This window comes from Poecilia reticulata, chromosome 13 (assembly GCF_904066995.2).
Source record: "Poecilia reticulata chromosome 13, P_reticulata-male-v2, whole genome shotgun sequence".
Lineage (NCBI taxonomy): Eukaryota > Metazoa > Chordata > Actinopteri > Cyprinodontiformes > Poeciliidae > Poecilia > Poecilia reticulata.
In genome coordinates, this window is record NC_088842.1 from 21,432,850 (window position 1) to 21,460,665 (window position 27,816).

Below are 27,816 nucleotides of genomic sequence, written 5' to 3' on the forward strand. Positions count from 1 at the left end.
GTGTCAAATGAACAGTTTGCCCTTTTCAACAAGTGTGACTGTTAAATCTGAGCAATTGTTTCTCTTTTCATAAAAAAACTATTTTATGATTGTTTGCTTTTCTCTAGGCTTATAAGCAAACTGAGCAAAGACAGTACATACTGCATTCCAATCAAGCCTATTAAGGCTTGATTGGAATGCTTGAATTTATTTTTTCACTTTCATGAAAAAATAAATTGCTTTAATGTATAATTTGATGTAAAGATACAGTTCAATACTTCTGTAGCTTTCAGACAATGAGAAGAAAATGCAGACTTGTATCTGCAGTCAGTTTGCTGTGGCAGAGAGAAAAAAATCTCTGGCTTCCTTAAGAGCTCTGACTTAGATTTGTCAGCTGTAGATTTGTCTCTGGTATGTGTAGTGACTTTTGTCTCCTGGGACCAATTAAAGTGAATGAGAACCACCTGCTGCACCTGTCACGCAGATCCTCAGCAACATCAACAAAGGAAGACAAAAAAAAACACCCAATGAAGACCAACATCACAGACTTTATTTTGGTTGTGTTGGTGTCTCTGTCACTGCTTTCTCTGAAACACGAAGCTCACGCTGCTTCAGTGCGACATCGTCCAACGTTTCACATTACTGCCACCAACAATACACTGATTTGCCATGACAGCTTCATGTCTGTGTACATATCAAAGGAGGATTTTTTTTCCATCTTCCCTTCAGCATTTATGTGCTAGGTAAGTCAGACACTTTGCATATACGGTGACACTTAGCCTTGGAGCGCTTGTGGTTTTTTTATGCACTTGTTTGTGTCACAGAGATGAACAAGGTGGATATCACCAGGCTGTTGCTGTAGCGAGACGTTGTTACCCATAGGCGTAGAAAGCGGGGGGGACGGAGGGGACATGTCCCCCCTCAATATTGAAGAGAGTCACATTCGTCCCCCCCAATAATTTCACCTCAGTTGCGAAGCATTTTAAAATCTTCCACTCGCATGCTTTTATTTTGAAGGCCCACACAGCGCATTAGCAGAGCACAGAGAAGTTTAAAAATAAATTAGTGAAAATTTTTGCTACAAAGTAAATAGAGTTGAGATGTATAATAATGTATACATCTGAAAATGAAGTCGTTTAAATTCTCATTCTGTATGATAAAAACATACTTTTTATATTTAGTTCACATTCTGATCCTGTAAATTACTGTAGTGTCTGTTGTAAATCCATGAATCCATGCAGGAACACCAGGTTGCAGACAGTCAGAGGGAGGCAGAGACAGAAACACATATCTGTAGATATTTTTAATTAAATGTTTGCGGTTAAAAATGACAGGAGAATAAAAACATTTAGGCTTTTTGCTTCAGTGTTTTTTATGGCTCATGTTTGGTAAGTTACTGAATGCAGGGCTGGAAAGTGATACTGAGTTAACAGTGAGGAGCTAAGGTGTCAGACGTGAAAAGTATAATTTTTATTTATTTTGTAGATCAAACTGTTGCACTGATGTAGAGAGTTGTTCAAGAACAAAACTTGGTTTTTAGATTTTATTTTTGTTGGTCAAACTGCTGTATTGAGTTTAAAACTGCTGAGTCCTATTTTATTATTTGTTATTTACTTTGGTTTTGGAAAGAAGTAGAACCAGTTCAACTGCAAGTCAATTTATATCAGTGCATTTTGACCAATAATCAAATGTCTTTTGACCAATAAGATATACCAGAATCTGGTAGCCTGTCTGTGCTACCAGAGTATGTAGCTTGCTAGTTGTGAGTGGTTTCCGATGTTTTTTTTTTCCCGAGCAGGAAGCAAAGCTTCAGCCGCGCGCTGATCATAGAACTTCTCCATGAAGAAAAACGACGGCTGGACAAAACAGCTCTTACAAGAAAATTCACTACGGGTAGATGAAACCTTCCACATCAACGCCGCTTGGCACACTGATTGAGAAGGCGTGGTTGAACAAATACCTAGCGGCAGAATCATGTACTACGAAAACTGCGCGTGCAGCAGCGTCATTCTGGAAACTTTTGGGTACCCCCTCGTATTTGGCTGTGGCTCCTTTCCTTATGACCTCATCGAGGTTGCCATTTGCTTTTGGTATTCCCAGGTACTTGTAACTGTCCTCTATGTCTGCTATTGTTCCTTCTGGGAGTGAGACCCCTTCTGTGTGGATGACCTTCCCTCTCTTTGTAATCATCCGCCACACTTCTCTAGTCCGAATGACATCCCAATGTCAGTGCTGTAGGTCCTGGTGGTGCGGATCAGTGAGTCAATGTCTCGCTCGCTCTTGGCGTACAGCTTGATGCCATCCATGTAGAGGAGGAGACTTTTGGTGGCTGCATTCTTGAGTCGGTATCCGTGGCCAGTCTGGTTGAAGTTTGGAGCCATCCTGTTCTTCCAAACAGCGATGGTGCTCAGAGGGGCTTTCCTCCCCCATTGCTCCTTCCCACCTGCCTCACCCGGAGAGCCAGGCCGCCGCTGCTGGGACCTCTGTCCGTGGAGCGCCGGCTCCTTCGTCCAAATAGGCGCAGGCAATTCTTCTTTGTGCCTGTGTCCTTGAGCTACAGGCGCGCCACCTGTAGCTCTGTATGTCTTTCTTTTTTTTGCCACCATTCGGATCCCAGAAACGTGGGTGGGCATCTGCCTGCGCCTGCTTACCAGCAGGTTTCTGGAGGTCCATATGGTGGCTAGGGTGAGCCACATCTCCATGAGGCCCTTTTTCATGTTTTCCGGTGGCTCACCCCGTGCAGCACTAGCTGCCTGTCGAGGACCTCCCTTGCTGGCAAGTATGGGAATTGCAAGGAGCCGGCCTTTGCCCACAGGTCCACAGCAGCGCTACACTCCCACAGAAGGTGCCTAACCGACTCCGGGTTGGAGGACCCCATGAGCCACCATCCTTTAGTCTGTTTGGAAGGACAGGATGGCTCGCGTTGATGATTTGGCTGAGGGGATTCAGACCTATGCAGAACAGCAGTGGGGGCAGAGAGTTTCCTGGAAAGAATTATGATTCTTTCCAGAGTTTTTGATTTCTGCCCCATTTGATTAACACTTGTGCAAGTGGTTTGCAGTTGCAGGTTTTTTTATTTATTTATTTTTTAATATATATATATAATATATATATTACTGCAAACTGCACAATTGGTTTGCAGTTGCAGTTTTTTATCTTCTTAGCTTAGTGTTGGTTAGCTTAGTGTTGATTCTGCTTAAACATCTCTTATACTTGGTATCACAAAACATTAGGCAATATCAAGATCGAATAATTGTAATATTAGCCTAAATGCAGCCAGTGGCATGTGGGCTATAACTAGCATGTTGTCTTACATTGACTTCCTCCATTCAGTGTGCTAAACATGGTTAATAAATAAACAAAATAGCTAAGAAGCTTATTTTAGGAAAAAGCCTACTTTTAATGTGGGCAATAATTACATTAGAAATGTTTGTGCTCTGCTTTTTGATTTTTACTTTTGCAAAAGTAAAAATCTGAAGTTCACTTTGTGGCACTTGGTTACCAGTAAACACACTCATCTCTTAACAGATTAATAACAAATATTGTTTTTGTTCAAAAAACATATTTCTTCTGCTCTTTTGAAATACCACTTTATACTTGTTAACAATTGTGTAGTTGGTGATTTTTTTCCAGAAAATTTAGTTCTTTTTGTCATTAGTGGTAGATATAAAACACAAATTCAACACAAAAGCAAAAATCTCGATTTAGACTTCGTGGCAGTTCGTTACCAGAAAAAAAACCTACTTATCTCTTAAGAGAAAATTAATAATAAGAGTGTATAAAACATACGCTCTTTCAAAATACTGCTCATCAGCTTAGATACAAGAAATTTATCGTTGGTACATTTTGCAAAAGTGAAAATCAGATGTTTACTTTGTGGAACTTGGTTACCAGAAAACTCGATCATCTCTTAGCAACAGATTAACAGCGTAGCAACAAAAATTCTTATTGATAAAAAAATATGTTTTTTTTTCGCTCTTTTGAAATACCACTTATTTTACACTAGCAAGAATTGTGCAGTGGGTGAATTTTGCAGAAACGTTTTTTTTTTTTTTTTTTGGTCAAATATACTAAACACACATTCGACACAAAAGAAAAAATCTCGATTTATACTTCGTGGCAGTTCGTTACCAGAAAAAACCCCGCTTATCTCTTAAAACCAAATTAATAAGTAGTTTATAAAACAAAAGCTCTTTCGAAATAACGCATACCTGATTAGATACAAGACATTTACAGTTGGCAAATTACGCCAAAGTAAAAATCTGAAGTTCACTTCGTGGCACTAGGTTACCAGTAAACACACTGATCTCTTAGCAACAGATTTGCAACAAAAATTGTTATTGTTCAAAAAACATAGGATTTCTTCTGCTCTCTCTCTGACGTTTACTTTATGGAACTTTGTGGAACTTGGTTACCAGAAAACGCGATCATCTCTAAGCAACAGATTAACAGCATAGCAACAAAAATTCTTATTGATAAAAAAATGTTTCTCCCGCTCTTTTGAAATACCACTTATTTTACACTAACAAGAATTGTGCAGTTGGTCAATTTTGCAGAAAAGTAATTTTTTTGGTCATTAATGGAAAATATACTAAACACGCATTCAACACAAAAGTAAAAATCTCGATTTATACTTTGTGGCAGTTCGTTACCAGAAAAACCCCGCTTATCTCTTAAAACCAAATTAATAACAAGTAGTTTATAAAACAAAAGCTCTTTCGAAATATGGCTTACCTGATTAGATGCAAGACATTTACCGTTGGCAAATTACGCTAAAGTAAAAATCTGAAGTTCACTTCGTGGCACTTGGTTACCAGTAAACATACTCATCTCTTAGCAACAAAAACGGTTATTGTTCAAAAAACATACAATTTGTTCTGCTCTTTCGAATTGGAGTGGAGCGGCAAAGTGAGAAGGATGGAAAAAAGAGGGCAAGGAAAAGCCAAAAACAGGACACATTTTGTTCATCGTCTTGGAGATGAAGCGAAGTTTTTTGTTGGCAGCGATTCAGACCCGTCAAAACTGCCAGCCCAGCCAGGGAGCCAGGATAGCAACTCTAATGTTAATCACAATGTGTGAGTTAACTGATTATAAACTGTACCAACCCCAAGGTTTATAGTTAAGGTTTACATTGGAGCCGCCTGGGAGAGCGGCGCGCGTGATCCGCACCGAGTTGCAAAGATCCAGAGATGCACGAGGCGCTGCGACACACTGCGCATGCGGCGGCATCAGCTCGTGCCGCTGCCTGTCCGCTTCAACGCGCACAATGAACCGAGCTCCGTGCTCATGATAAATTAAAACAAATTCAATAATTTCCTTTGGCATGATTTATCACTTCTCTTTTTATTTCTCTTTCTTTCTACAAAAAACTGTATAATAAAAGCTTTCAGGTTGGTGCTGTGGTCTCAGCTAAACCTTTTTTTTGAAGAAAAATTTTATTTACAAAGATTTCAAAATTCATTTTATTTGTCGTTTTGTTTATTTATTTTGGATATTTGAAATGCCTTCCAGTTGCAGTGTTAAATGCTCATTATAATTTTAAGTTTACTGATCTTTCAGATTGTGTTCTTGCATTATAATTTTCCCATTAACATTTATTACTTAAAAATGGTCTAAAAACAACAATAATATTGTTTATCAAAAATCAAAATTTGTTATTGTGACAGGTCTACACACATATGATTTATAGTGTAGTTAGTTTATTGCCATGGATGGCATAGTTACTTTGAAAGAGTAATTTGATTACTCAATGAAAAATTCATCCATCAGCTAGAAAATGTGCATCTCTTCCCTCCATCGTTTACGTATGTGTTGCTGGTGTTACATATGAAACGTATCTCCCCAATGAAAAAGAAGAAAGCAACAATATGTTTTCTAAAAATAATCACAAATACTTAACTTGGATACGTAATTTTAATCTGATTATTGGATTGTAAATGGTAACACGTTAGATTACGCGTTACAAGGGGTCAGATTAGAGTAACGGTTGATGATACCATTGTTTGACATTTTTGCTCAAGCTATTTATGGATCTTTCAAGTTTCCAATATGTGTCTCCCCCCAATGATAAACTTGTTCTTACGCCCTTGTTGTTACCATTTCCTAGGAGAAACAAAGTCCTTCGTCGTCTTTACAGTAGCTTCCATTGGGTGTTTTGTGAAAAGACTATACTACACTATACTAGAAAATCTAATCAAAATACATTGTTTTGTTTTTGTAAATTGACAAAATGTAAAAAGCCTGAAGTGTTATATGTTTTGAAGACACTTCTTCCAAATGACTGCCAGCATTCTTTCTGCAGAGCACAGCACACATTACTTGCCAAACATATCAAGGAAGGTTTTTTGCACCAAAAGGTTTTCTGCACCATTCTAAGGAATGCAACAGTTCCACCTCTTAACCTGGATTCAGTCTGGATTTCTTCAGATCATAACCATAAATGTCTTCTCTTCAAAAGATCCACTGACTCTGTAACTTTCAGCTTACAGCTTTCTGAGCATTGTCTCAGGTGGACCTCTTCTGTATCTGCTGTAAACATTCAGATGGGGAACAACTAGTTTTCGTCCTGTTTGTTTCAATATTCTCAGAAATTATTTAGTCACTGTTTCGAACTGGAAATAAAAATGCACCTTGTTCAGAGCAACCATTTATGGCATATTATTATTCTTGATGCCTTGATTCTGGCAGACTTGCCATTTACAACTGCCATCTATTGGATCTTAATATCCAATAGATGCCTTGCAAAAGTATTTACACCCCTTAAACAATTTTTATACATCACATAGCACAGCTCTAAAGTGGAAGAATGATGAATCACTTGTCTTGTACAAATAAATATGTACAACAGTCTATCTACTTTTACCCTCCGTCCCCCATTTTTTTTCTACCACTAAAAGTCTTTCAGAAGCAGTTTAGCAAAATTCTTGCTAAAATGACTACACGTTCAGAGTGGCTCAAATGACCTTAAGCATTAGATTAAAATCTTCCTTTTAGATTGGCCCAAAGTTCATACAGATATTCAAGAGAGTCAAGCTTTGACTACATATAATATGTAGGCGTTTAGTTTAGTTTGAACTATTTACAAAGAAAAATTACAACTTGTAGATGTGCAACATAGAGAATCCTTGAATGAAATGTGTGACTGTGTCTTTAGCAAGCACAATATGGTTACTTTCCTTAAAATTGTGACACAAACTCAAGTATGTTATTTATTGGTTAGCATGTTTGAATATACCTTGACGTCTTTACATTTTGTTCTAAAAATGTGTTTTTGTCTGGCGTGTGAATTAAATTTGGGCATTTTGGCTCATTGTATTTTATTTTGGTAGATGCTTCCATGTCATGTGATCAGAGAAGAACCAATGGCAGATTAGAATAGGTCGGTGTACGGAAGTGTTCGAGGTATCATGTCGTCTTTTCAACGCATGATTTAAAATGTTGGGAAGTTTTATTCCCCCTCGGAGCTTAGTTAGAAACTTTAACTTTGCTCGATGAGCTTGAGGTCTATCCGTGTGTATTAGTTTGTTATTCGGTAGTTAAAGTTCCCGGTCATGTCCAAACAGACGAGATGGACACCCAAAGACTGCGAGCCGAAGCAGCTGCCAATATATCAGCACAAAAACAAGCTGATTCAGGCGGTCAGAAACAGCACTTTCCTCATAGTGACCGGAGAGACTGGAAGCGGGAAAACCACACAGCTTCCTCAGTACCTGCATCAGGCAGGTAAGATGCCGCTGGAACAAAACATTTTACAGTGTTAGCGAAAATCCTCCTGTGAGGGTTCACTGCTCTAGTCCCCAGTGTTGCGGTCGGGGTCCAGCTCAGATGCTCAGATGACCACTAGTTATGGGCAGCAGAATACCATTTCTGAATGAACCCGTAAAAACTGTCATCAGGATAATGCATCTTTTAGCAAAGCTTAAATTAACTCCAACTAATATGAATGTGAATTCATTTTACTCTAGTGATTTTCACAGTCGCCAAATCTCAAATAAGGAGAACTTTCCTGGGGTTTAGTGGTTGGAACCAGTGCTTTCAAGAAGAAAACCATCATATATGACAAGTGTTTGCACTTGGGGGAATTAATAAAACTTCCAAAGTAAACAAATACAATCAATTATTTGTCTATAATTTATTTTCTTTCCTTATTTTAATGAGGAACTTTGTGTATGGAATAATGTGTTTGCTTGACTTAAAAATACTTTTTTTTTTCTCTCTAAATTTATGCAATAGAACAGCTCCAATGTTTATGAACTGTGCTTATTTTAATAGCTATGTTTCTGGTTAGTTTTATCAACATTTTTCTTTTTTATGTTATAGTTTTTACTTTTAATTTCTCTGTGTGAGTAGGATTTTGTAAGGATGGTAAGATTGGCGTCACCCAGCCTCGTCGTGTGGCTGCCATCACCGTAGCTCAGAGGGTCGCTCAGGAGATGAAGTGCACTCTGGGCAGAGAGGTTGGATACCAAGTGCGATTTGATGACTTCACATCACAAGTGAGTGATCACTATTGTCCTACATGGAAAAATAAACTGAATAATTTATGTACGGTATGACTAAACCAACTGTGTGTGGCAGGACACTGTGCTGAAGTACATGACAGACGGATGTTTGCTCCGAGAAGTCCTGGCAGATCCGGCGCTTTCCCAGTACAGCGTTGTAATACTGGATGAGGTCCATGAACGCAGTCTGAACACGGTACGCTTACGATATCGTGCAGGACTGCTGCGGTAGCTGCAGGTGTGCTTAATCTCTTTCTCCCTCCGTTGCACTGAGCCGCTGCTTTTTCTCATTACAGGACATTCTTTTGGGTTTATTAAAGAAGGTTTTCTCTAACCCCCGCGAGGCCACCAAGGGACGATCCTTTCCCCTTAAAGTGGTGGTGATGTCCGCCACGTTGGAAACCGATAAACTTTCTTCTTTCTTCAACAATTGTCCGGTCTTTGAAATTCCTGGGAGGGTTTTCCCTGTATCATCCATGTTTGGCACGGCTCTAGGTCCAAAAGATGTTGAAAGCACCTTTTATGTCAAAGAGGTATTGTGTCTCATTCATGTGTAGTTCCATGTGATTTATTTTTTTATTTTTTTTATTGTGGGCTTTTGCATTGTTTTGCTTTGCAGGTGGTGAAGGTGACCCTGGACGTGCACACTAGTGAAAAGGCTGGCGATATTCTGGTGTTTTTGACTGGTGAGTAGTGATAATTGTCATTATAGCAAGTCTCTTGAAAAGGTTTTTTCTCACATCTTATAACGGTACTACCACAACCCTCAAAATGCGGACAGGTTGTGCTAGAAGATGGTTGATCAGTAGTGATTTTGGAAAAGCTGAGGTGGCAGAATCTTTTGACAGAAACTATTAGTTGTGCACTTATGAAAATCATAAAGGGTCATGGAAAGAAATTAAGGTGAAGGTTAGCTTAGTGTTGTCTACGTACGCTGCAGGGCAGTGTTTCCCCTGTGGAAATGTGATTCTACAAAAGTTCACTCAGACCTCACTTTTTAGATTTTTATTCGTTCTCCTTGGTATTTTCCTTTTACCTCACAAGTCTGTGGAAAGTATTTCCTAATGAAAATCCCAATGAAATGCGCTGAGGTATTTGATTGTAATGTGACAAAATGTGGAAATTTGATTTCTGCTCACTTTGTCCTCTATGTTTTACAGGCCAGTCAGAGATTGAGCGTGCCTGTGACTTGTTGTTCGAAAAAGCTGAAAATATAGACTACCGCTACGACGTTCAGGACCGGACCGTGGAGGGTCTTCTCATTTTACCCCTTTACGGATCCATGCCCACTGGTACGTCCCCTCAAGTCGCTTTCACACCTATATGTTATTTGTGCTGATACAGGCTGCACTGTAATCTGTCAATGCCGTTTTTGTTCTTGTTGCAGATCAGCAGAGGCAGATCTTTCAGGCTCCTCCTCCAGGAATCAGAAAGTGTGTGGTAGCCACAAACATTGCAGCAACATCCCTCACCATCAATGGTATTAAGTAAGTCGAGCTTGTCCTCCTGGAAGCTTACCAAACAAATATGTGCCACAGGTTGAAACATTTTTCCAAAATCTTACAATATATTTAGCGCAAGTTGCAGAGTAATGAGACATCTGACTGAATTAAGCAACTCAGAAACACAGTTTTCATTTTAACTGCTTACATTTACCTCATGATCTCATACTGAAGAATTATAGAGAATTTTAGAAAAAAGACAACTTTTAATATGGGTACATCTCTTAAGATGGAATAGAAAAACAAGCCCCACATTATGAAATAGTTGTTTCTTTACAGGTAAAGTCACAAGTCAAAATCCATTAGTCTGTTGGTAAAGTTTGTCACTAAATTCTTTACCCCAACTTTAGTTGCTTTCTCTGCCACTTGGAAGTAGGTCAGGTTTGCTAGAAACATTAGGATTTTGTTTTTTTATATATATTTTCAGTAGGGCTGCAAATGAGTGTATACTTAATGTACAATACTGGTGAGTTAACAGCAGAGGCTCTGGAAGCTGGGTTTTGTTTTTCAAGTTATTCACTTTATTTACTGACCTTTATTACAAATGATCAAAAATGTAAAAGTGGCACAGAACTGTTTGTTTTTTTTTTGTTTTTTTTTGAGGAACGTGTTTTATGCTAGCCAGTACAAAATATGGTTGGAATAGGGTTCCTTCAAATTTAGCTCCTCTCTGACAGGTTTCCGTTTCTCCTTTCTTTATTTCATTCAGGTACATTGTAGACAGCGGCTTCGTAAAGCAGCTCAATCACAACTCCAGGGTGGGCATGGACGTGTTGGAGGTTGTGCCGATTTCAAAGTAAATCCTGATGGCAAACATCGTCTTGAGACGGATCTCGTCAACGAGGAAAGAGATTGAACTGGGTATTGTGTGGATTTTCTCTGAACAGGAGCGAGGCTCAACAGAGAGCGGGCCGAGCTGGGAGAACCTCAGCTGGGAAGTGCTTTCGGATCTATACCAAGGAATTCTGGGAGAAGTGCATGCCGGAATACACGATTCCTGAAATTCAGAGGACGAGCCTGACCGCTGTGATCCTCACGCTGAAATGTCTCGGTGTTCATGATGTCATCAGGTACGCGGTTTGTTTTGCGTCTTTGATTCTCGGCCTTTTAAGGTTGATCAATTATTCAGTGAGTAATGTTGATTTATTCCAGGTTTCCTTATCTGGACTGTCCAGAGGAAAGGTTTATTCTTGAAGCACTGAAACAGCTCTACCAGTTTGATGCAATAGACAGGTGAGTGTTGGAACACATCGATCCTCTGGTCTGCAGATCTCCCGGACGTTTTATGAGGGGTTGTCTTTCTGATGTAGGAGAGGCAGGGTGACGAAGCTCGGGGAGCTCATGGTGGAGTTCCCGCTGCACCCGGGTCTCACCAGGGCTCTGCTTAAATCCGCCTCACTGGGCTGCCACGACCTGCTGCTCCCTGTGGCGGCCATGCTGTCTGTGGAGAACATCTTCATCAGGCCAGGTTGGTGGAAGCTTCTTATAATATGAAAACTTCCAGTGAAAAATAAAATGTATCTCGGAGAACAAGACGATCAGAAATGGCTTAAGGGAATAGTTAGTAATGCCACTGTTTCGGCCTTTGGAAAATGATGTGCAGAAGTATAATAACAGGTGTTCAATAAAGACATGAGATGTGCCTCTTATTGCTCTTTTTTTTCCCCCTCTAGGTCAACCTGACAAGCAAAAAGAGGCAGCGAAGAAGCACAGAGAACTGGCTGCTAAAACCGGCAGCATGAACGATTTTGCCACTCTTCTTAGTGTGTTTAACTCCTGCAAATCCAGGTAAGGAAAGGATATAGCAACGTGCTCTACAACTAAAATGTCTGTCCATGTTTTGTATTCACATTTGCCCTTTCTTCCCCTTTGTGCAGCGACAGGCCATCAGGCTGGTGCAAGGAGAACTGGATCCATTGGAGGGCGCTGAAGTCAGCTTTTAGTGTGGAGACTCAGCTGAGAGAGATCCTCCTCCGCCTCCAGCAGGTACAACATCCACATCCTACATCTTTATGTGGGATGAGAATCTAAATATTTTGTTGACTCTTGCAAATAAAAAATAATAGTAGGAAAAACAAGAAGGTAAGTGTTGTATCAAACCAGATTATTATTTTGTCCTCTATTGTTGATCATACATTACAGTTTATAATTTTATTCTGCTTTTTATCATTGTTATTGTGCATATAACTACCGACTTTTAGCAGAATTGTCAGCATTTTTACATATATATATATATATATATATATATATATATATAATCACATTGTTTTATAATCTATCTTTTGCTTTTGAAAAACGTAACTTAAAACTTATTTTTCAGAGGAGAGATTTTCCTTTTGAAACTTTTGACGGGAATAAAAGTGAACTCTTCAGACAGTGCCTTTGCACCGGATACTTCACCAATGTTGCCAGAAGGTATCACTAACATTAGCGAGACGGTTGGATTCACTACTCGCTTGTTAATCTCAAATCTACCATATTGTTTAGATTTGCTTTAGTTGTGAATCAACCATATTTTTTTTCTTGAACAGGTCTGTTGGAAAAGTGTTTTGCACAATGGACGGCCATGGATCTATGGTTCACATCCATCCGTCATCATCAGTAAGCATTCTTTTTCTATATTTCACTTTAAGACGGCAACAGAAACCCACGTTATTGTTAACATACCTGCCTAAGCGCCATTTGTTGTTGTTTAAGTTGTTTGAGCAGGACGTCGAGCTGAACTGGGTCATCTTCCATGATGTACTGGTGACCTCCAAGATGTACATCAGGACGGTGTGTCCTATTCGCTATGAGTGGGTTAAGGATTTATTACCCAAACTCCATGAAGTGGATGTGTATGAGCTGAGCAGTGTGGCAAGACAAGAGGTTACAGAAGACGAGATGGTGAAATGGGAGAGCAGAGAAGCGGCGAAAAGACAACAAGGTGTCCACAGTATTAATTTAGATGTTTACACAGTTGTGTTTTCTGTTTTATCTCTTTTTTTTTCTAATATGTGATTAAATCTATTCATAAATTGACTAAAACAAGATTAAAGAAGAAAACTCCAAATTGTTTTGACTTTGTATGAAATTTTACTTGCTAATATAAACATCTCCTGGAGCATTGTGTTTGTGTGGCTACAGTCGACTCAGAATGCAAGCAATTTATTCCCAATATTATGTCATTCAGTGTAACAAACCGTAAACAAGGTTTGTTACCGCTCTATAACAGATTTGCGCAAAAAAAAAAAAAATCTGTTGACAAGAGAATTTGGAACAGATCAAAACATTTTAAAATAATGACAATATATTAAGTGAATGTCTTAACAGCAATGGTCAGATTTGAATAGTTCGAGTCCGAAAGTGGTGTAGCAGTTTATTTGTTCTGTGTTTGATTTTGGGATACCGTTTGTTGAATGGCAGCAGCTCAGAGAGACACTTAGAAGTTAGAGCCACTGCAATGACTTGTTCAGCTCCCCTCACTATCCTCTGCAGGGCTCTCTTGTAGGATACAGATAGAGTGGTGTTTGCTTTAGTTTCCTCTTTAAGCACAGTCTCTGCTTGGCCCCTTTCTCAGTCCCCATGGTGTTCTTTGATCAGGTGTGGCCAATAGATCTGTACTCTGAAGATCGGGATTGTGTAATTGTCCACTTGAAATCTTGTGTCAGTAACATGTTTTTGTCTGAAAAGGTCATTATGAATAATTAATGTGTCCTTCCACAGAGGCTTCTGCTGAAGATGTCATGAAGAAACTGGAGAAACGCAACAATGAGGCCACAGTCAGCGAGGCTCGAGCTCGCTACCTGCAAAGGAAGCAACAAAGACGGCAAAATAAAGCTCTCTGAGCGAAATAGCTTGTTTTCATTTGATGTTATCTGCACTTTGTAAGCAATTTTTAATAAAAAAAAATATATATACACTGCATCTGTATTTATTTCACAAAGACTTTCACAATACATGGAAAGGAAGAGAAATGGCAGCTCATCTTAAGTATTAGATTAAGTTTTCTTTATATAAAATTATTTTTCCAGCCCATGTGTAAGGAAGTCTGCTCCAGCTTTGCACAGACGGCTTGAGGTTAAGGTCACACTGCAGTACGTGGTGTACTTTCACACCGACCGTTCAGGTACAGTGGACCCTCTGCTTACTGGACGTCACTTCCCATTGTGTGCGTCTGCAGGGCTGTTGTAGTGACACTGACGGAGGGCTTCTATGCTAAGCAAGCGACTAACCGCATTAAACCCGTAGAGAGAAGCGGCTTGTTTGTCTTAAGTTATAAACTCGGTTCGGCCATCAATAACGTACTTGAGTGGACTTTATACACCACTCTGCTTGCTTAGGTAAAAGAGTGCCGCAGCTTCTGACCGAGCACGCCGCCGCTCCTGCCCGTCTCCGCCGCTGCGAGAGAAGAAAACAAGCTCGGTGAGCAGTGCGCTAAAGCTGTGTGATCATTGACAGAGTTCAGTACACACAAGCTCCCAACCGTAACTTGTCGGCGCATCGTGCAGCTTAGCTCAGAGGTTCTTCGGAAAGCCACGGTTGCGGATATATTTTTGCCTCCGAAGTCGAGGTAAGGGTAGATATTAATGAGAACTAGCGCAGGTGGCTAACATGCTAACTAGCTGTTAGCTTAAAAATATGTTTTGGCTAGATGCCTTGTTTGATCTTAATGCGCCCTTGGTCAGTGTTCTGGTCTTTGCCCGTATTTTTTAATGTTGTTTGAAATATCTTTAAAGTTATATTAGTCATACCCATCAATAAAACACACATTAAAAGCTGAAAGGTTGGTGACTATGTTAGCTAGCTACCACCCTCCAACGCTGTGGCTGTGTTTACGTTACTGTGTTACAGTGGGCTGATTGTAGTAATGTATGGGTTTTGTAATAAAGGTAGTTTTACGCATTATTTGCTGTCTATATGTGTTCAGTTTCTTCCCCTGCTTAGTTGTGGTTTTAAAGCCGCAAAACAATATTGCGTAAACTTAAGCAACTGTCATGTGTTTTTTTTTCTTTGCGAGGACAAACCTGTTTACAGTGAAAGGTTGGCTTTCTTATTTATTATCTCAAAAAGCAATTACCTAGTAGTACTCTGTGCACTCACAGCGTAGATAACTATGGGGAGCTATAAAAGGTCTGAAGTCGAGAGAAGCCTTATCTGTTTTTATCTTGGTAAACAAAGCAGTTCAAACAGCCTTTGCGGCTGTATGTTTTCAAAAAGAAAACTAAAAACGTGTCTGCTCAATATGGCTTTTAGGTGATTTTAATAATTATTTTATTTCAACATTGGTTACGAAAAATGGAAGTAACAAGCAATATGTTGACATGTATGATTGATTTGAATTTTTCCCCAATATTTTCATGTTTGCATTAATTGTTTTTATTATAACTAAAGATTTTTTGAAGCCTAACATATTATCTTTTTATATTATATTGTGTTTTTGTTGTCTTTATTTATTTGTGTCGTTCTCCAGTGTACCACTCTATATCTTTTCTAATGTGTTTTCTTAACTGCTTTTAGCTCTGTAAAGCAGTTTCTGTTATTGTGTGAGCTACAAACACTCAGCTCTGTAATTTTCACAGAATTTCCCTGAAATTCTGGTAAACCTATTATCTAACTTAAGCTGTTGATTCTGGGTTGACCCTGGATCCGGGGCTGTCCACTAACATTTACCAAAATCAAAAAAGAAGATCGTTGCATTTTAAATGAAGAGCAGTGTATCTTTCTCTCTGTTTGATCATTGACTTGGAGCTCCTTATAAGGTTTACATGGCACCACTGGAATTCAAAAACAGCAGCCATGTTTTTTTTGTTGTTTTTTTTTAGCTATACCATAAAGGTTAGAAGACCAAGGTTACGATATGCAGCTATGCATGATCAACCCGACTGGTTTATGATGATGGTGTGCAGATTTCAGCAGTTTTCAGTGTTGTGGAGTTGTATTTCAGGACACCAGAGTGCTTAAGAAGGTGATTTATTTTCCAAGTAGGTTGCTATGTTGACAGCTCTCAGAGACATGTGAGAGAAAATATGCTGCCTTCATTCATTGCTTTCACTTTATGTCTTAACCTTTGTCTCAAAGGTTGTAGTTTTACTTCTTTTGGGTTCTGTGTCTTGTTTGTTTTTGTTTTTTTTCTCTTTTTCTTTATGTCTCTATGGCCCGTAGCTATTTTTTCTGTTAGCTGTTTTCTAATGTCGATTACAAATACATGTTTAGAGTGCTCTCCTAATCTCTTTATAAGATGCTTACGTTTTTAATCAATGGTTTGTTTTTCTTCACAAGTCTTGTTTTTTTTATTTTTTTGTTTTGTCCTCCAGGTGTTGTATCATATAATCTTAAGCTACTGTGAGGCACTTACCTAATAAGACCAGTTTCCATCAGCTTCCCTGCAGCCCCCTACCTACCCCAACAGTCTTCTGCCCCAGCATGGATGAAGTCACTGTTGTTAAAGAAGGATGGCTCCACAAGAGAGGTAAGAGGCTCTTTGCGCCTATCATAAAATATTTGAATATACAGTAGCAAAATATATTGGCATTCATATGTGTGTTACATACGGCATGAAATAGTAGCCTAATGAAAACCAGCTCCTTATTCTTCACTTCCATTCATACAGAGAGTCTGAACCTTCTGCTATTGAGAAACAATTTTTTTTTTTTGCTGGAGGTGTGCACATTAGTGAGTGGGTTTGGGTGAATTTGACGAGTGTAGAGTGTTTTGAGTGGTCGATATAACTTTAAAAGCACCATAAAATGTAGTACATTTTGCCATTTAGCTTTCTTTTAAGTTTCTTGCAATTTTTTAAAGTGATGAGCTTCAACAATTCATTGATCTGTTTTGTTCTGTGGATTGTGTTGTTTCCAAGAAACAATCAAATAGGAAGTTAGCCTGACTACTAATACCTTGACAGTAAAATTATATATATAAAAAAAAGCTCCATTAGCCTTTATTATAACAAAAAAGGGGGGGGGGGAAGACTTTTTAAATAATTTTGTGTCAAAAAAAAGAATACTCAACAAATGTGTGAAAACTTTATATTTATGAGTATTGTTGGCTCCATTTTCAACATACATACAAACTATAGATTGCTAAACAACGAATGACGTGTAGTTCATGTCAGAAATATTAAGCTCGCTTCGTTGATGTTTTTCTGATGTCACATTGTCACGGTTTGGTAGCTCAGTGCCAAACTAAAGCTATTTTTTGAAGTTATTTTCCTGCTTGTGGTAGTCATTACTAAAAGGCTGTTTTTCAGCTTTAATGTTTGAGCTGTCAGACAGAAAAAAAGCAACGCTGTCTCTTTACAATGTTCTCCTTACAATGTATTAGTACGCTGTCTATCCTTGTATTTCACCGTTTCTTTTTTCTTCTCCTTCTGTTGGCATCATTTAATGGGTTCACAATATTTATGTCAGTAAACTTAATGGCACACAGTGAACTGGGGCATATATAATATGTCATTATTGCTCTCATCCCAGGAGTAAAGTTTCAATCTCCAGAAAATAAATTTCTTCCACACCTCTCATCATAAGATGGGGAACTGATATGAAGTGGGCTATAGATTGCTAAACAACGAATGACGTGTAGTTCATGTCAGAACTACACGTTCTGACATGAACTACATGTCAGAACGTGTAGTTCATGTCAGAACTACACGTTCTGACATGAACTACATGTCAGAAGTCAGCATTTCCCATGGAAATGGACTCCACATTAGTTTTTAAAGTTCAAAGAGAAAACTTAAAGGGATACTTTCACATTTTGTCAAGAGAAATTTTGGGAAGGTAGTAGCTTCAGTTACCTTACCTCTCGTAAAATAAGGCCATATGTTTCTTAGTTGGGTTGGAAATATCTAGATTAATTCATCCACTGATCAGTCAAAATGATTCAACCATCATCTGTTAGAGAAACCTTACTATGAACACATGGATGTTTTCGACTTAGAGAACGATAACAAACCTAAAGACAGTCTTTAGAGAGACTGGAACAATTAATATTCCCTTCTCTAGTCGTCCTTCCAGGGTGTTGAGATGTATTTTTGTGATCATGGTCTAACGTTACTGATTTTGCTGCACTTTTTTCAAAAAATCGCAATCAAAATTTCATTTTTTAGCTTTATTTTTGCCATAATATGGTCTTCAAAAAATTGAAATCGTTGCACACAAAAAAGAAAACATCATAACATAGTTGAAATTTTGAGCTCGAATAACGTTTTCAATTAACTTGTATAAATTGCGCCCTTAATGCCAATGAAATTACATCCTGAGGAGTTGTCAAAGTGCAGAAGAATAATTCAATATTGTCCGTTGACGTTAACAAGATAAGTTTACACAGTATAAAAAACCCCGCAGAGCATCTCAAAGTCACTTTTGCAATAAAAAAAAAGAAAAAAAGATGTTACAGTTTAGCATAAAACTCGCTTTCATCTTGCTGGTTCTGCTTTCAAGAGACATTGTGAGACAGAAAGTTAAGGGGCCTCAGGCATAGGTCAAAATTCATCAGAGAATACGCAAAGCGTTCAGGTGATTGGTCAGATTTGTGGAAAAGTTGCGATGACTGGTGAAAACTTGAAGTCTGCGCAAAATTTGCGAATTATGAGTGAAGGAGCAGTAATAGTTGCAATCACAATGCCACAACTTCCTGGAGGGACTGACGTAGCAATGTATCCTATGGAGAAACATTTTTAAGATACTAAAGTAGTTGGTTCTTCTGACTAGCTGTTAGCCTTACTCTCTTCTGAAGATTTATTCACTTTTTTTAAAAGTTAATGGCAGTAAGACATTGTTCTGTTAGAGATGAGTGAACTATGACTGATACTTTCTTGAAACTTCACTCTAAAGTCCAAACCATCCTTCTATTAAAGAAATATCAAGAGAAGAAGTGGTGAAACGCCGACACACAATCTCTGGTGTTTTTGTGTCCAGGTGAATACATCAAAACATGGCGACCTCGCTACTTCATCCTGAAGAGCGATGGATCCTTTATCGGATACAAAGACAAGCCGGAGGTGTCCAGTGACCTCAGCCTGCCGCCGCTCAACAACTTCTCCGTCGCAGGTTGGCTTCCCGTCCGGCTGCTGTTGTGTTTTCATGTCTTGTCTGGAGTGTCTGATGTATCTGTGATCTGTAGAGTGCCAGCTGATGAAGACGGAGCGCCCCAAGCCCAACACATTTGTAATTCGATGTCTGCAGTGGACCACTGTTATAGAGCGGACTTTCCATGTGGAGACCAACAGCGAGAGGTAAGACTCGTCATAAATTTGACCTTAATGAAATGGGTAAAAAAAAAAATTCTTAACAACTTAAAATTCAGTTTACAAATGCAAAAAAAATAACCACACTGACCCAGCGGGGAAGAAAAAAAAAAGTTTAAATATAAAAACATTTCTTCTATTTCTGCGGTGAATCGAAACTGAAACCTCTCATGCTGAAACATGAGCTAAATATTTGCATGTTATTATTTCGCATATAAACATGTATGTCAGCTGAAATCATTTAAAGAAGGAAACGTCAGCTCTGTGAAACATTTGTCGGGATGTCGACTAGACGGCCTGTTATTACACACAGCCGACAAACATCGTTTCTGAGCTCCTCACCACATGTATGAGAACGTAAACCACATGTTTACAGTGTCATTGCAGCACTATGTTTAACATGTTTGATTGTTGATGACTTTGACTTCTTTTAAAGGAAGTAAAGATAGAAAGACACAGAGCAAATTTTAACACACTGAAGTGGTTTTTGTTACGTAGAGATAAATCCTTGTAGTTTATGAAAGTAGGAACATCCATCCTGCTTAAAATTGGATTCAGTGCCAGATTAGACCTGATTATTTAACTCCAACTGAAGAAATTGTCATTGGGTAGAAAATCCCAGAAGCTCCGTGCTGAAAAACACAAAGATTATCCTCCAAACTTAGGTTGGTTGATCACATATTAACCCTGAATTTTGGACTGTTTAGTTTAACATTCATCTCACTTTTAAAAGTATATCACACACAGTCACTTGATTTCATTTCACCGACTCATTTAGTCGTGGGATAAGATTCGACTTGACGAGGTCAATGTCTGCTTCCTTCCGGGTCAGGGAGGAATGGATGCAGGTGATCCAGACAGTAGCAAACAGCTTGAAGAGTCAGCAGCAGGACGAGGAGCCCATGGAGATAAAATTTGGCTCGCCCAGTGACAGCACCGGCGCAGAGGAGATGGAGATTGCTATGTGCAAATCCCGTTCAAAAGTGGTTAGTATTTGCTCAAGCAGTGCCTGGCAGCCAATCGCTTGCTGTGTTTGTCCAGCTAAGCTCATCTTTATTGAGCAAGTTGTTCAAACTGTAAGCCTCTTTCTCAAAGCCTTTTTTTGGCGGTGGTGGGGGCATTCTTTAAATAAAAAGAGGAGCAAAATGTTTTATCTTTTTTTTTTTTTGCGTTGATTCTTAACCTGAAATTGACTTTGATTTTATAGATTTTATTTATTAGACTGATTGTCTTAGCTTTATATCTATTGTTAAATATTTCTTAATCTCTCTTTTTCCTCAAGCTTTACTCAAATTGTATTCAGTAAATGTTGCATCCAATGCAAACATATCAGAATGAAAAAATAATAATTCTAGCACACAACTGGAACAGATCCATCGACCATCATCCGGTGTTTGAAATAATGTCCAGTTTATTGATTCTGGTTGAAAATACATTAGAAAACAGAAAGTAGTTCAGACTAGCTGGACAGTAAACAGATGCATCTTTTCTTCTCCAGACCATGAGTGACTTTGACTACCTGAAGCTGCTGGGCAAAGGGACGTTTGGAAAAGTGATCTTGGTTAAGGAGAAAGCTACGGGGATGTACTACGCCATGAAAATCCTTCGCAAAGAAGTCATCATTGCTAAAGTAAATCCTATCACATTAAAGCCGTTGGTTTAAACTGTGTTAGAGAAGTAGTATGTTGTTTTTCGGTCACTGCATGGACTAAAATCGCGTGTGTGTGTGTTCATGTAGGATGAGGTGGCTCACACAGTTACAGAGAGCAGAGTTCTCCAAAACACACGGCATCCTTTTCTAACGGTGGGTCACCTGTACTTGAGCTGTTTGTCTGCAAGCATTAGACTGTTTTATCCCTCAAACCCAGTCATGCATTTTCCTCTCTTCTTCAGACACTAAAATATGCATTTCAAACACACGACCGGCTATGCTTTGTGATGGAGTATGCAAATGGAGGAGAAGTAAGGCTTCCTTTTCTCCCTTTTGTTATCACAGCTCTATATTACTGTTGTGGAGGTTGAAATGAAAAGTAGTCAGCTTTAAAATTCAGTTATGCTGTAAAAAATAAAATCTAGCAAATGTCGTGTTTACTTTTTCTGTTTTTAAGACGATGTTAAATGTTGAATATTCAGATTCTTACACTTGACTTGTAGATTATTATTATTTTTTAAATTGTTATTTCTTTTGCAGCTCTTCTTTCACTTATCCCGGGACAGGATATTCACAGAAGATAGAGCACGGTTCTATGGTGCAGAAATAGTATCAGCACTGGAGTATCTACACTCACGCAATGTCGTTTACAGGGACTTAAAGGTAATTCGTTTCTTGATTTAATGATGCACAGATTGTGATAAATACATGTAAACTGTTCAGAGTGGTTGGACTGCTGTTGAGTTTCAAGAGGGACGGGGAGAGATTTTTTTTTTGCAGCGTGAAACTGCAGCATTTTAAGCCGAAGCTCAGTTATTCCTCTTTCAGTTTGAACTTTGAACAGTTGTTGGTTTAAAAGTCATTGGTGCATCTCTATTTGAAACTAATCAGTCAGGCAGTGAACTGAAATGGTCAAGTTTCAGGCAATAAATCAGCTCATTATGTTTGTGGATTTTTATCTTTCTTCATATAAAATAAACCTTACTGGGACTTATGGGCCCATTGACAGATGCTTTTAGATGCAGTTTTGTAGTTTTAACAAAACTCCAAGAATATGTGAAGGGAATATGTTTTTATTCTAGCAATAATCCTGCATCTCCTTAATTTTCTGTAGAATCTAAGAACCTGCAGCATATATCTTCTCTTAAGTGTTACAGTCCTCAGAAAGCCAAATCAGAAACCGTAAAAATCATAATCAGCAGATCAGCCTTCAGAGAAACAGATATAGATGGTGCAGGAGAAAAGCTTTCTCTAGACTTTCCATTTCTCTGCCAGCCATACTGCTGAAGTGATTTAACTTTAAATTGGATCTTTTCATGCGAAGCTGGAGAACCTGATGTTGGACAAAGACGGCCACATAAAGATAACAGACTTTGGGCTGTGCAAGGAGGGAATTACAGACGGTGCCACCATGAAAACCTTCTGTGGAACTCCAGAGTACCTGGCGCCAGAGGTAAAGCCTTCGTCGTTCTGGTGATCAGAAAAGGAAACAGAAACGTGTTGGTAGGGTGACGTTTTAAAAAATGATACCTGAAAAGCCAAGAAAAAGGGGAAATGATACATAGAGAGTAACACTGAGTAAACATCATATCATTTAAACTCATTTATATCTCTCATTACTATCATTAGAAAAAAGAATTTATATATTTTGCTTTGTGAGGTATCATAAACTCATAAACTATGGTAGTAGTTAGCGTTCACGTGTATGTCTATTGTTAAATTATTAAGATTTGTTCTTTAACTTTATGTGAAGCGATTCTATTTAAAGTGGCAACGTAACCAGAGAACAAAAGGTCTTCATGGCTACTTCCTTTTTTTTTTTTTTTAAGTTTGTTTTCTTTCGTAATTGAATGTTCCCTTTTTTTGTCTGCTCTCCATCAGGTACTGGAGGACAACGACTATGGCCGCGCCGTGGACTGGTGGGGACTGGGAGTGGTGATGTATGAGATGATGTGTGGTCGGTTACCGTTCTACAACCAGGACCACGAGCGTCTGTTTGAGCTCATCCTCATGGAGGAGATCCGCTTCCCGAAGACCCTGGCGCCGGAGGGCAAGGCCCTGCTGGCAGGCCTGCTGAAAAAAGATCCCAAACAAAGGTTGGTGATCTGATTCGCTGTAGTTCATAACTCATAGCATATATTAACAAATAAAGGAAATTTTGCAGGTATGATTTAAAACTAAGCTATTCCAGCTGTGAAAGTTTGAAAAACTGATTTTATCAACAAAATTTGAATATAAAAAACATCCTGTCGAACTTAATTTAGCAGAAAATGTGCCTCCCTATCAGGACCTGGGCCGATTTCCTGGTAATCTGGTTCAGCTTTGGTTCTGAGTGGAAACAATAGAGGTTCGGAAATATGCCCAGGAAAACAACCAGGCATAAAGCAAAATGTTTATTTTTATTTGAAAATGCAATTTACTAGTCTCTATTTTGTCATTTAAAATTCTGTCTCCGTGTGTTATCATCTCTTTTGTTGGACTGTTTAAGGAGGAGTAAATGTTCATGTTGGGATTTGGTGATTTAAAAATACAAGAATAAAATTAGATTTGCTGTTTGTGCTCATTCATCCGCTGATAGATTAATCTCCCACAGAAAGAGCTGTAAAGCCTCAGAAAATGTTCTTTATTTGGGTTTGACACTTTGCTGTAGTTAATGCTTTGCTGAGTGTGCTTGGCAGCTCAGCTACAAACAGAGTAATAATGTTATTGCAGCCCATGTACCTCGCTGATTGTTTTCGGTTCTGGGTAATGGTCTTAAACAGGCACATAATTGATTGTTGTTTTGGTCAAGTCCCCATGTTTCTGCCAGTCACAGGAGAACTGCTAATATTAGCACCCTGAGCTGTGCCTGCAGGCTTACTAAAAAACACGCACTAAATTTGTTTTGAAACTGGTCAGCGTCGCTCGCTCCTCGTTTCTGATAGCCATGTTTGCGTGTTTATTTATAGCCGGCACATACGTGGTGGTGGTGATAGTAATGTTGTTTTCCTTTAACAGGCTTGGAGGTGGACCAGACGATGCCAAAGATGTAATGACCCACAAGTTCTTTGCCTTGATAAACTGGCAGGACGTGATTGAAAAAAAAGTGAGAGGATTGAAACAGAAATGTGTGATGTGATATTCAACACAAGACGAGCGGTTTGTAAAGTGATTATTTTTTTCTTTTTGTCTACTTTCTCAGCTTATCCCACCCTTCAAGCCCCAAGTAACATCAGAGACAGACACCCGTTACTTCGATGATGAGTTCACAGCACAATCTATTACAATAACTCCTCCAGACAAGTGTAAGCAAATATGCTTTGAATTTTTGAGTGTAACTCTGATCTTTTACATCTGTTTTTAACTTCCAATGTTTGTCTCCTCCGCCTCCCCCTCTCTCTCTCTCTCTTCTCTCTCTTACTCTCTGTGTGTACACTCCAGATGACAGCTTAGATGTTGAGGATTCAGATCAGCGTACACACTTCCCTCAGTTCTCCTACTCTGCCAGCATACGGGAATGATCACTAAGACTCATGAACAAGCAGGCAGGCTGGCACACAATCACAATCCCAATCCCACATGCACCCTTGCACTGGTGAGGAATATAAAAAAAATGACACAAAACAAAAAAAAAAAAAAAAGTGGCACAAGGCACATTTTTCATTCTGTCTTTGACACAATTACAGGTAAATCATAGAGAAAATAATAGTTTATAAAGTATGAATTCAACACACGGCCCATGCCTGACCGAGCTCAGCAGGTTTGTTTGAATAGACTGGCAGCTTTGTCTCTGCACGTCCTGCTGGACCTCTGCAACACCACATCAAAGCCTTTACACTTCAAACCAGGTTATGCCAGCAAGTCCCTCATCTTTACCAGCTGTACCCAATGTTCTCACACACACACATACACACATTAACGCACAACAAACGACCCATGCTTAAACTACATATTTACATCAACAAACTTGGTAGAATTTTAAAGAGTGTAATCTGAATTTGGACAATGGAAAAAAATATTTGAGGGAGGGGAAAACAACATTTTAAATTTTTTTTCATTAGTTACGGTTTTAAATGTAAAGCCATATTTCAAATTTTCTTTTCTTTTTTTTAAATCTTTTTTTTTTATTAAAAATAAAAATAACAAGTGCCCTTTCTGGAACTTGCTGTTACAAATCAAGTGTAGGGTTTTCCTACAGCGGGCGGAGGGGTGGGGGGGACAAGGACACGGGGGAAGATGAGGAGAGTTGCCATTACGGTGTTTGCACTGCACAGGGTGTATATGCGGATGGGCGAGAGGATATGAATGTATGCGTGTGTGCAGAGAGAGCGCAAGAGGAACGAGTGAACAACAGTTTGAATCGTCAGCCATCCATTTGTGTCGTTTTTTATGCATGTTTTTAAACTAAACGTTTTGCTGGAACATGGGCGAGAGAGGACACACTACGCAACACACTCAGTGGGCTGTTTTTCATTTTGAAGCCGTGTAGTTTAAGATTGCTGTTCTGATTGCTGGCTGTTAAATTGTGTCAGTCAAGATAAACAAACAAGACCTTATTGCATGGCTTACCTTTGCTGTCGAAACTGCATTCGTTAATGTGATGCAGCGCTCATTCACGTGGAGTCCAGGTTAGTAAACTCGGTTTCCAGCTAGTCTCTGGTTTTGTAGAAAGAAGATCCAGGTTAGTTTCTCCATGTGTACATATTGATAAAGACTGAATAAAACTCTGACCCCAGTTTTCCTGGACCTGTCCAGAAAATGTCCTGTTTTAAGCATTTACTCTGTATTTTGTTCTGTAAAACTTCCTCCCTTGCTGAGATGGTTATTCAGCAATATTTTTTTTTTAATATCAGTGCAACGTCTTGAAGTATTTTTAAACCTAATTGCTCCCTTCATTAAACAAAAAAAAACCTAAATAATTCAAAGTGACTTTTTGGACATTTATCTCTTGATTTGAGTCAACATTTCACATTTAGAACCTGATTTGTTTCCTCAAGTGTCCGAGCACAAGTGTCCGTTGTTTGAAGCAACGGAGGTGTGACCTGTTGGACCTGCCTTTAATTCACCTGTAAAAAGGAGGAACTGCCCAAACATCAGCTGTATTAGTTTCAAGAGAAAACCTGCATACTTTTAGTCATGAAGGCACATGATTGAGAGAAGCTGACTCAAACTTTTATGTCGTGATGCTGGAAAAGATCTCGCTTTATTCATTTAAGTCGTGACAAAAGAACGTCATTTTTTTTTTCTGTTTCCTGTTTTTGTTTGTTGAGTTTTCCTCCCTTTTTGTCCACCTATTTCTCAAATTTTGCAAGACAAGATTGTCTGGTTTTAAGTACATTATATAAAATATGAATATATTAAAGTTTTTTTGAACTGCTTTCTTTATGTTTTTGTTTTTCTTAAACTCTTTAATTTTTTGACTTCAAGGGGATGCCATTAGAGAAATGATAGGTTAGGTCCATATTTAGCCAAAAAGTCCTTTTAAATTACAATTTAAAAATGTACATTGGAATGGAGAAATTGTCATTTATATTTTGCTTATATAACCTTTCATTCTTAAGGCACAGGTATTAACAAACTGCCCTAAATTTTACTAAATAAACCTCATAAATCCTGAACTTAATTTTCCCCTGATCGTATTTGAGTTAAGAACAGCAGCTAGTCTTACTCAGTAGCACTGATAATAAGAAAACTCTCCTTTTACTGCTTTCTCCTACAGACATTGCAGAACATTGACTACTTAACGTGTTTGAAGGTTTTGCATGAACAAATTAGCGTCCTCTAAGACATCTCTCTTGTCACATTAATTTATGTTTGTGTGATTTTTATTTGAGTTAGTTTTTATTTTTGCTTGTTTGCTGGTGACTTTTAAGTTTGTGTGCTTGACTGAGTGAAAGAGCGTGCCTGTTTAGATGCTTGAGTGAACGTAGTGATTCAAACACAGGAAAAAAACAAAACAAAAAAAAACAGCAGCTTTTCAACACAGCAAAGACCATGGGGTGGCCTCAGTTCCTGCAGACAATACCGTGATCAAATGGCTTTGATTTACGCTGAAACAACTCCAGCACCTCTTCTCACTGGCTCAGGCACAGTCATCATACTCTGTCCTGGAGTCCTGCTTTGGCAGGGCCCGATATCAGAACCATTGCACTGATGGACTCCACTGTGGATTTGCCTTCATTGCTATCATGGCCACAAGGGGATGCTGCCGGACTCTTTAAACTTGGTGGTGAAGCCATAGATTGAACCTCTCTGTTGGCCACGCTTTAAGCAATGCTTCACAGCTGAACATGCAAGTGAACACCCCTGACCTCTCCTGTAGGCGTACACTGGCACAACAAGTGCCTCTTCATTATTATGTAAATACCAAAAATAAAATAAAAAAAATTAAAAAAAAGGAAAAGGAGCTTGTTGGCGAATGCAGCATTAGTAGAAGGGGAGGCCTGTAGCTTTGTAGTGTTTGATTTGCAGCTTTACCATGGTTAACATGTTTCTCTGTATATCTGAATGTGATCAACGGTCAGGAATGTCATACCTGATTCTGGTGTTACAGAGACATTTTATTTCTCTCTTTTTTTTTATTGATGCTCAGAGGGCAATGAAAAAAAAAAACAATCTTTAAAGGGAGGACGCTGTCCTAGCCGGAATTCCCACCCCCTTTTAAGACTTTACAATGTAACGGGTGATACCTGCTACAGTATGGTAGCTTATATTTGCAACTATAATGTGCCAGTAAACCTTTTTACTGATCAAACCTGTGTCTGTGTTTTTTATGCTCTGCTTTCACTTAATGAGAAATCTGTTCACGTTATATGCTACTAAGTTACAATAACTATAATCTCCAATCTTTTAGCAAGTGTGTTTTCTGTTTTTCACAAATGACATTGGAGCAATCTTGATAACAGTCCAATCTCGTTTAATGCAAGTGGTTTTAATGTTTTCTGAAAAAATATTGCCCTTGTTTTGGTTCTGATG

General features: G+C 38.7%; 2 protein-coding genes across 4 annotated transcripts; both read left to right on the plus strand.

Moving 5' to 3' along the window:
* Window positions 1–455: 455 nt before the first annotated feature.
* On the plus strand, window positions 456–13,881 carry dhx40 (DEAH (Asp-Glu-Ala-His) box polypeptide 40). Of its 2 annotated transcripts, none has more exons than XM_081614404.1 (17): window positions 456–722; window positions 8,329–8,474; window positions 8,557–8,676; window positions 8,777–9,013; window positions 9,100–9,166; window positions 9,641–9,772; window positions 9,868–9,967; window positions 10,692–10,778; window positions 10,870–11,052; window positions 11,135–11,215; window positions 11,293–11,450; window positions 11,656–11,770; window positions 11,860–11,968; window positions 12,303–12,397; window positions 12,514–12,583; window positions 12,680–12,908; window positions 13,688–13,881. In XM_081614404.1, exons 2-17 carry the CDS (start codon window positions 8,412–8,414, stop codon window positions 13,807–13,809), a joined length of 1,968 nt encoding a protein of 655 aa, XP_081470530.1. In that variant the 5' UTR covers window positions 456–722; window positions 8,329–8,411; the 3' UTR covers window positions 13,810–13,881. The 2 variants fall into 2 exon arrangements, with proteins under 2 accessions (XP_081470530.1, XP_008424233.2); XM_008426011.3 differs by lacking the exon at window positions 456–722 and adding an exon at window positions 7,332–7,701.
* Window positions 13,882–14,115: 234 nt separating this feature from the next.
* akt2 (AKT serine/threonine kinase 2) lies at window positions 14,116–27,595 on the plus strand. 2 transcript variants are annotated; one of them, XM_008426012.3, is made up of 14 exons: window positions 14,116–14,534; window positions 16,279–16,433; window positions 18,883–19,014; window positions 19,088–19,199; window positions 20,044–20,197; window positions 20,710–20,841; window positions 20,950–21,015; window positions 21,105–21,173; window positions 21,403–21,525; window positions 22,187–22,315; window positions 22,744–22,958; window positions 23,860–23,947; window positions 24,044–24,146; window positions 24,283–27,595. In XM_008426012.3, exons 2-14 carry the CDS (start codon window positions 16,388–16,390, stop codon window positions 24,360–24,362), a joined length of 1,449 nt encoding a protein of 482 aa, XP_008424234.1. In that variant the 5' UTR covers window positions 14,116–14,534; window positions 16,279–16,387; the 3' UTR covers window positions 24,363–27,595. The 2 variants fall into 2 exon arrangements, with proteins under 2 accessions (XP_008424234.1, XP_008424235.1); XM_008426013.3 differs by having other exon boundaries at window positions 14,116–14,386.
* The last annotated feature ends 221 nt before the right edge of the window (window positions 27,596–27,816 follow it).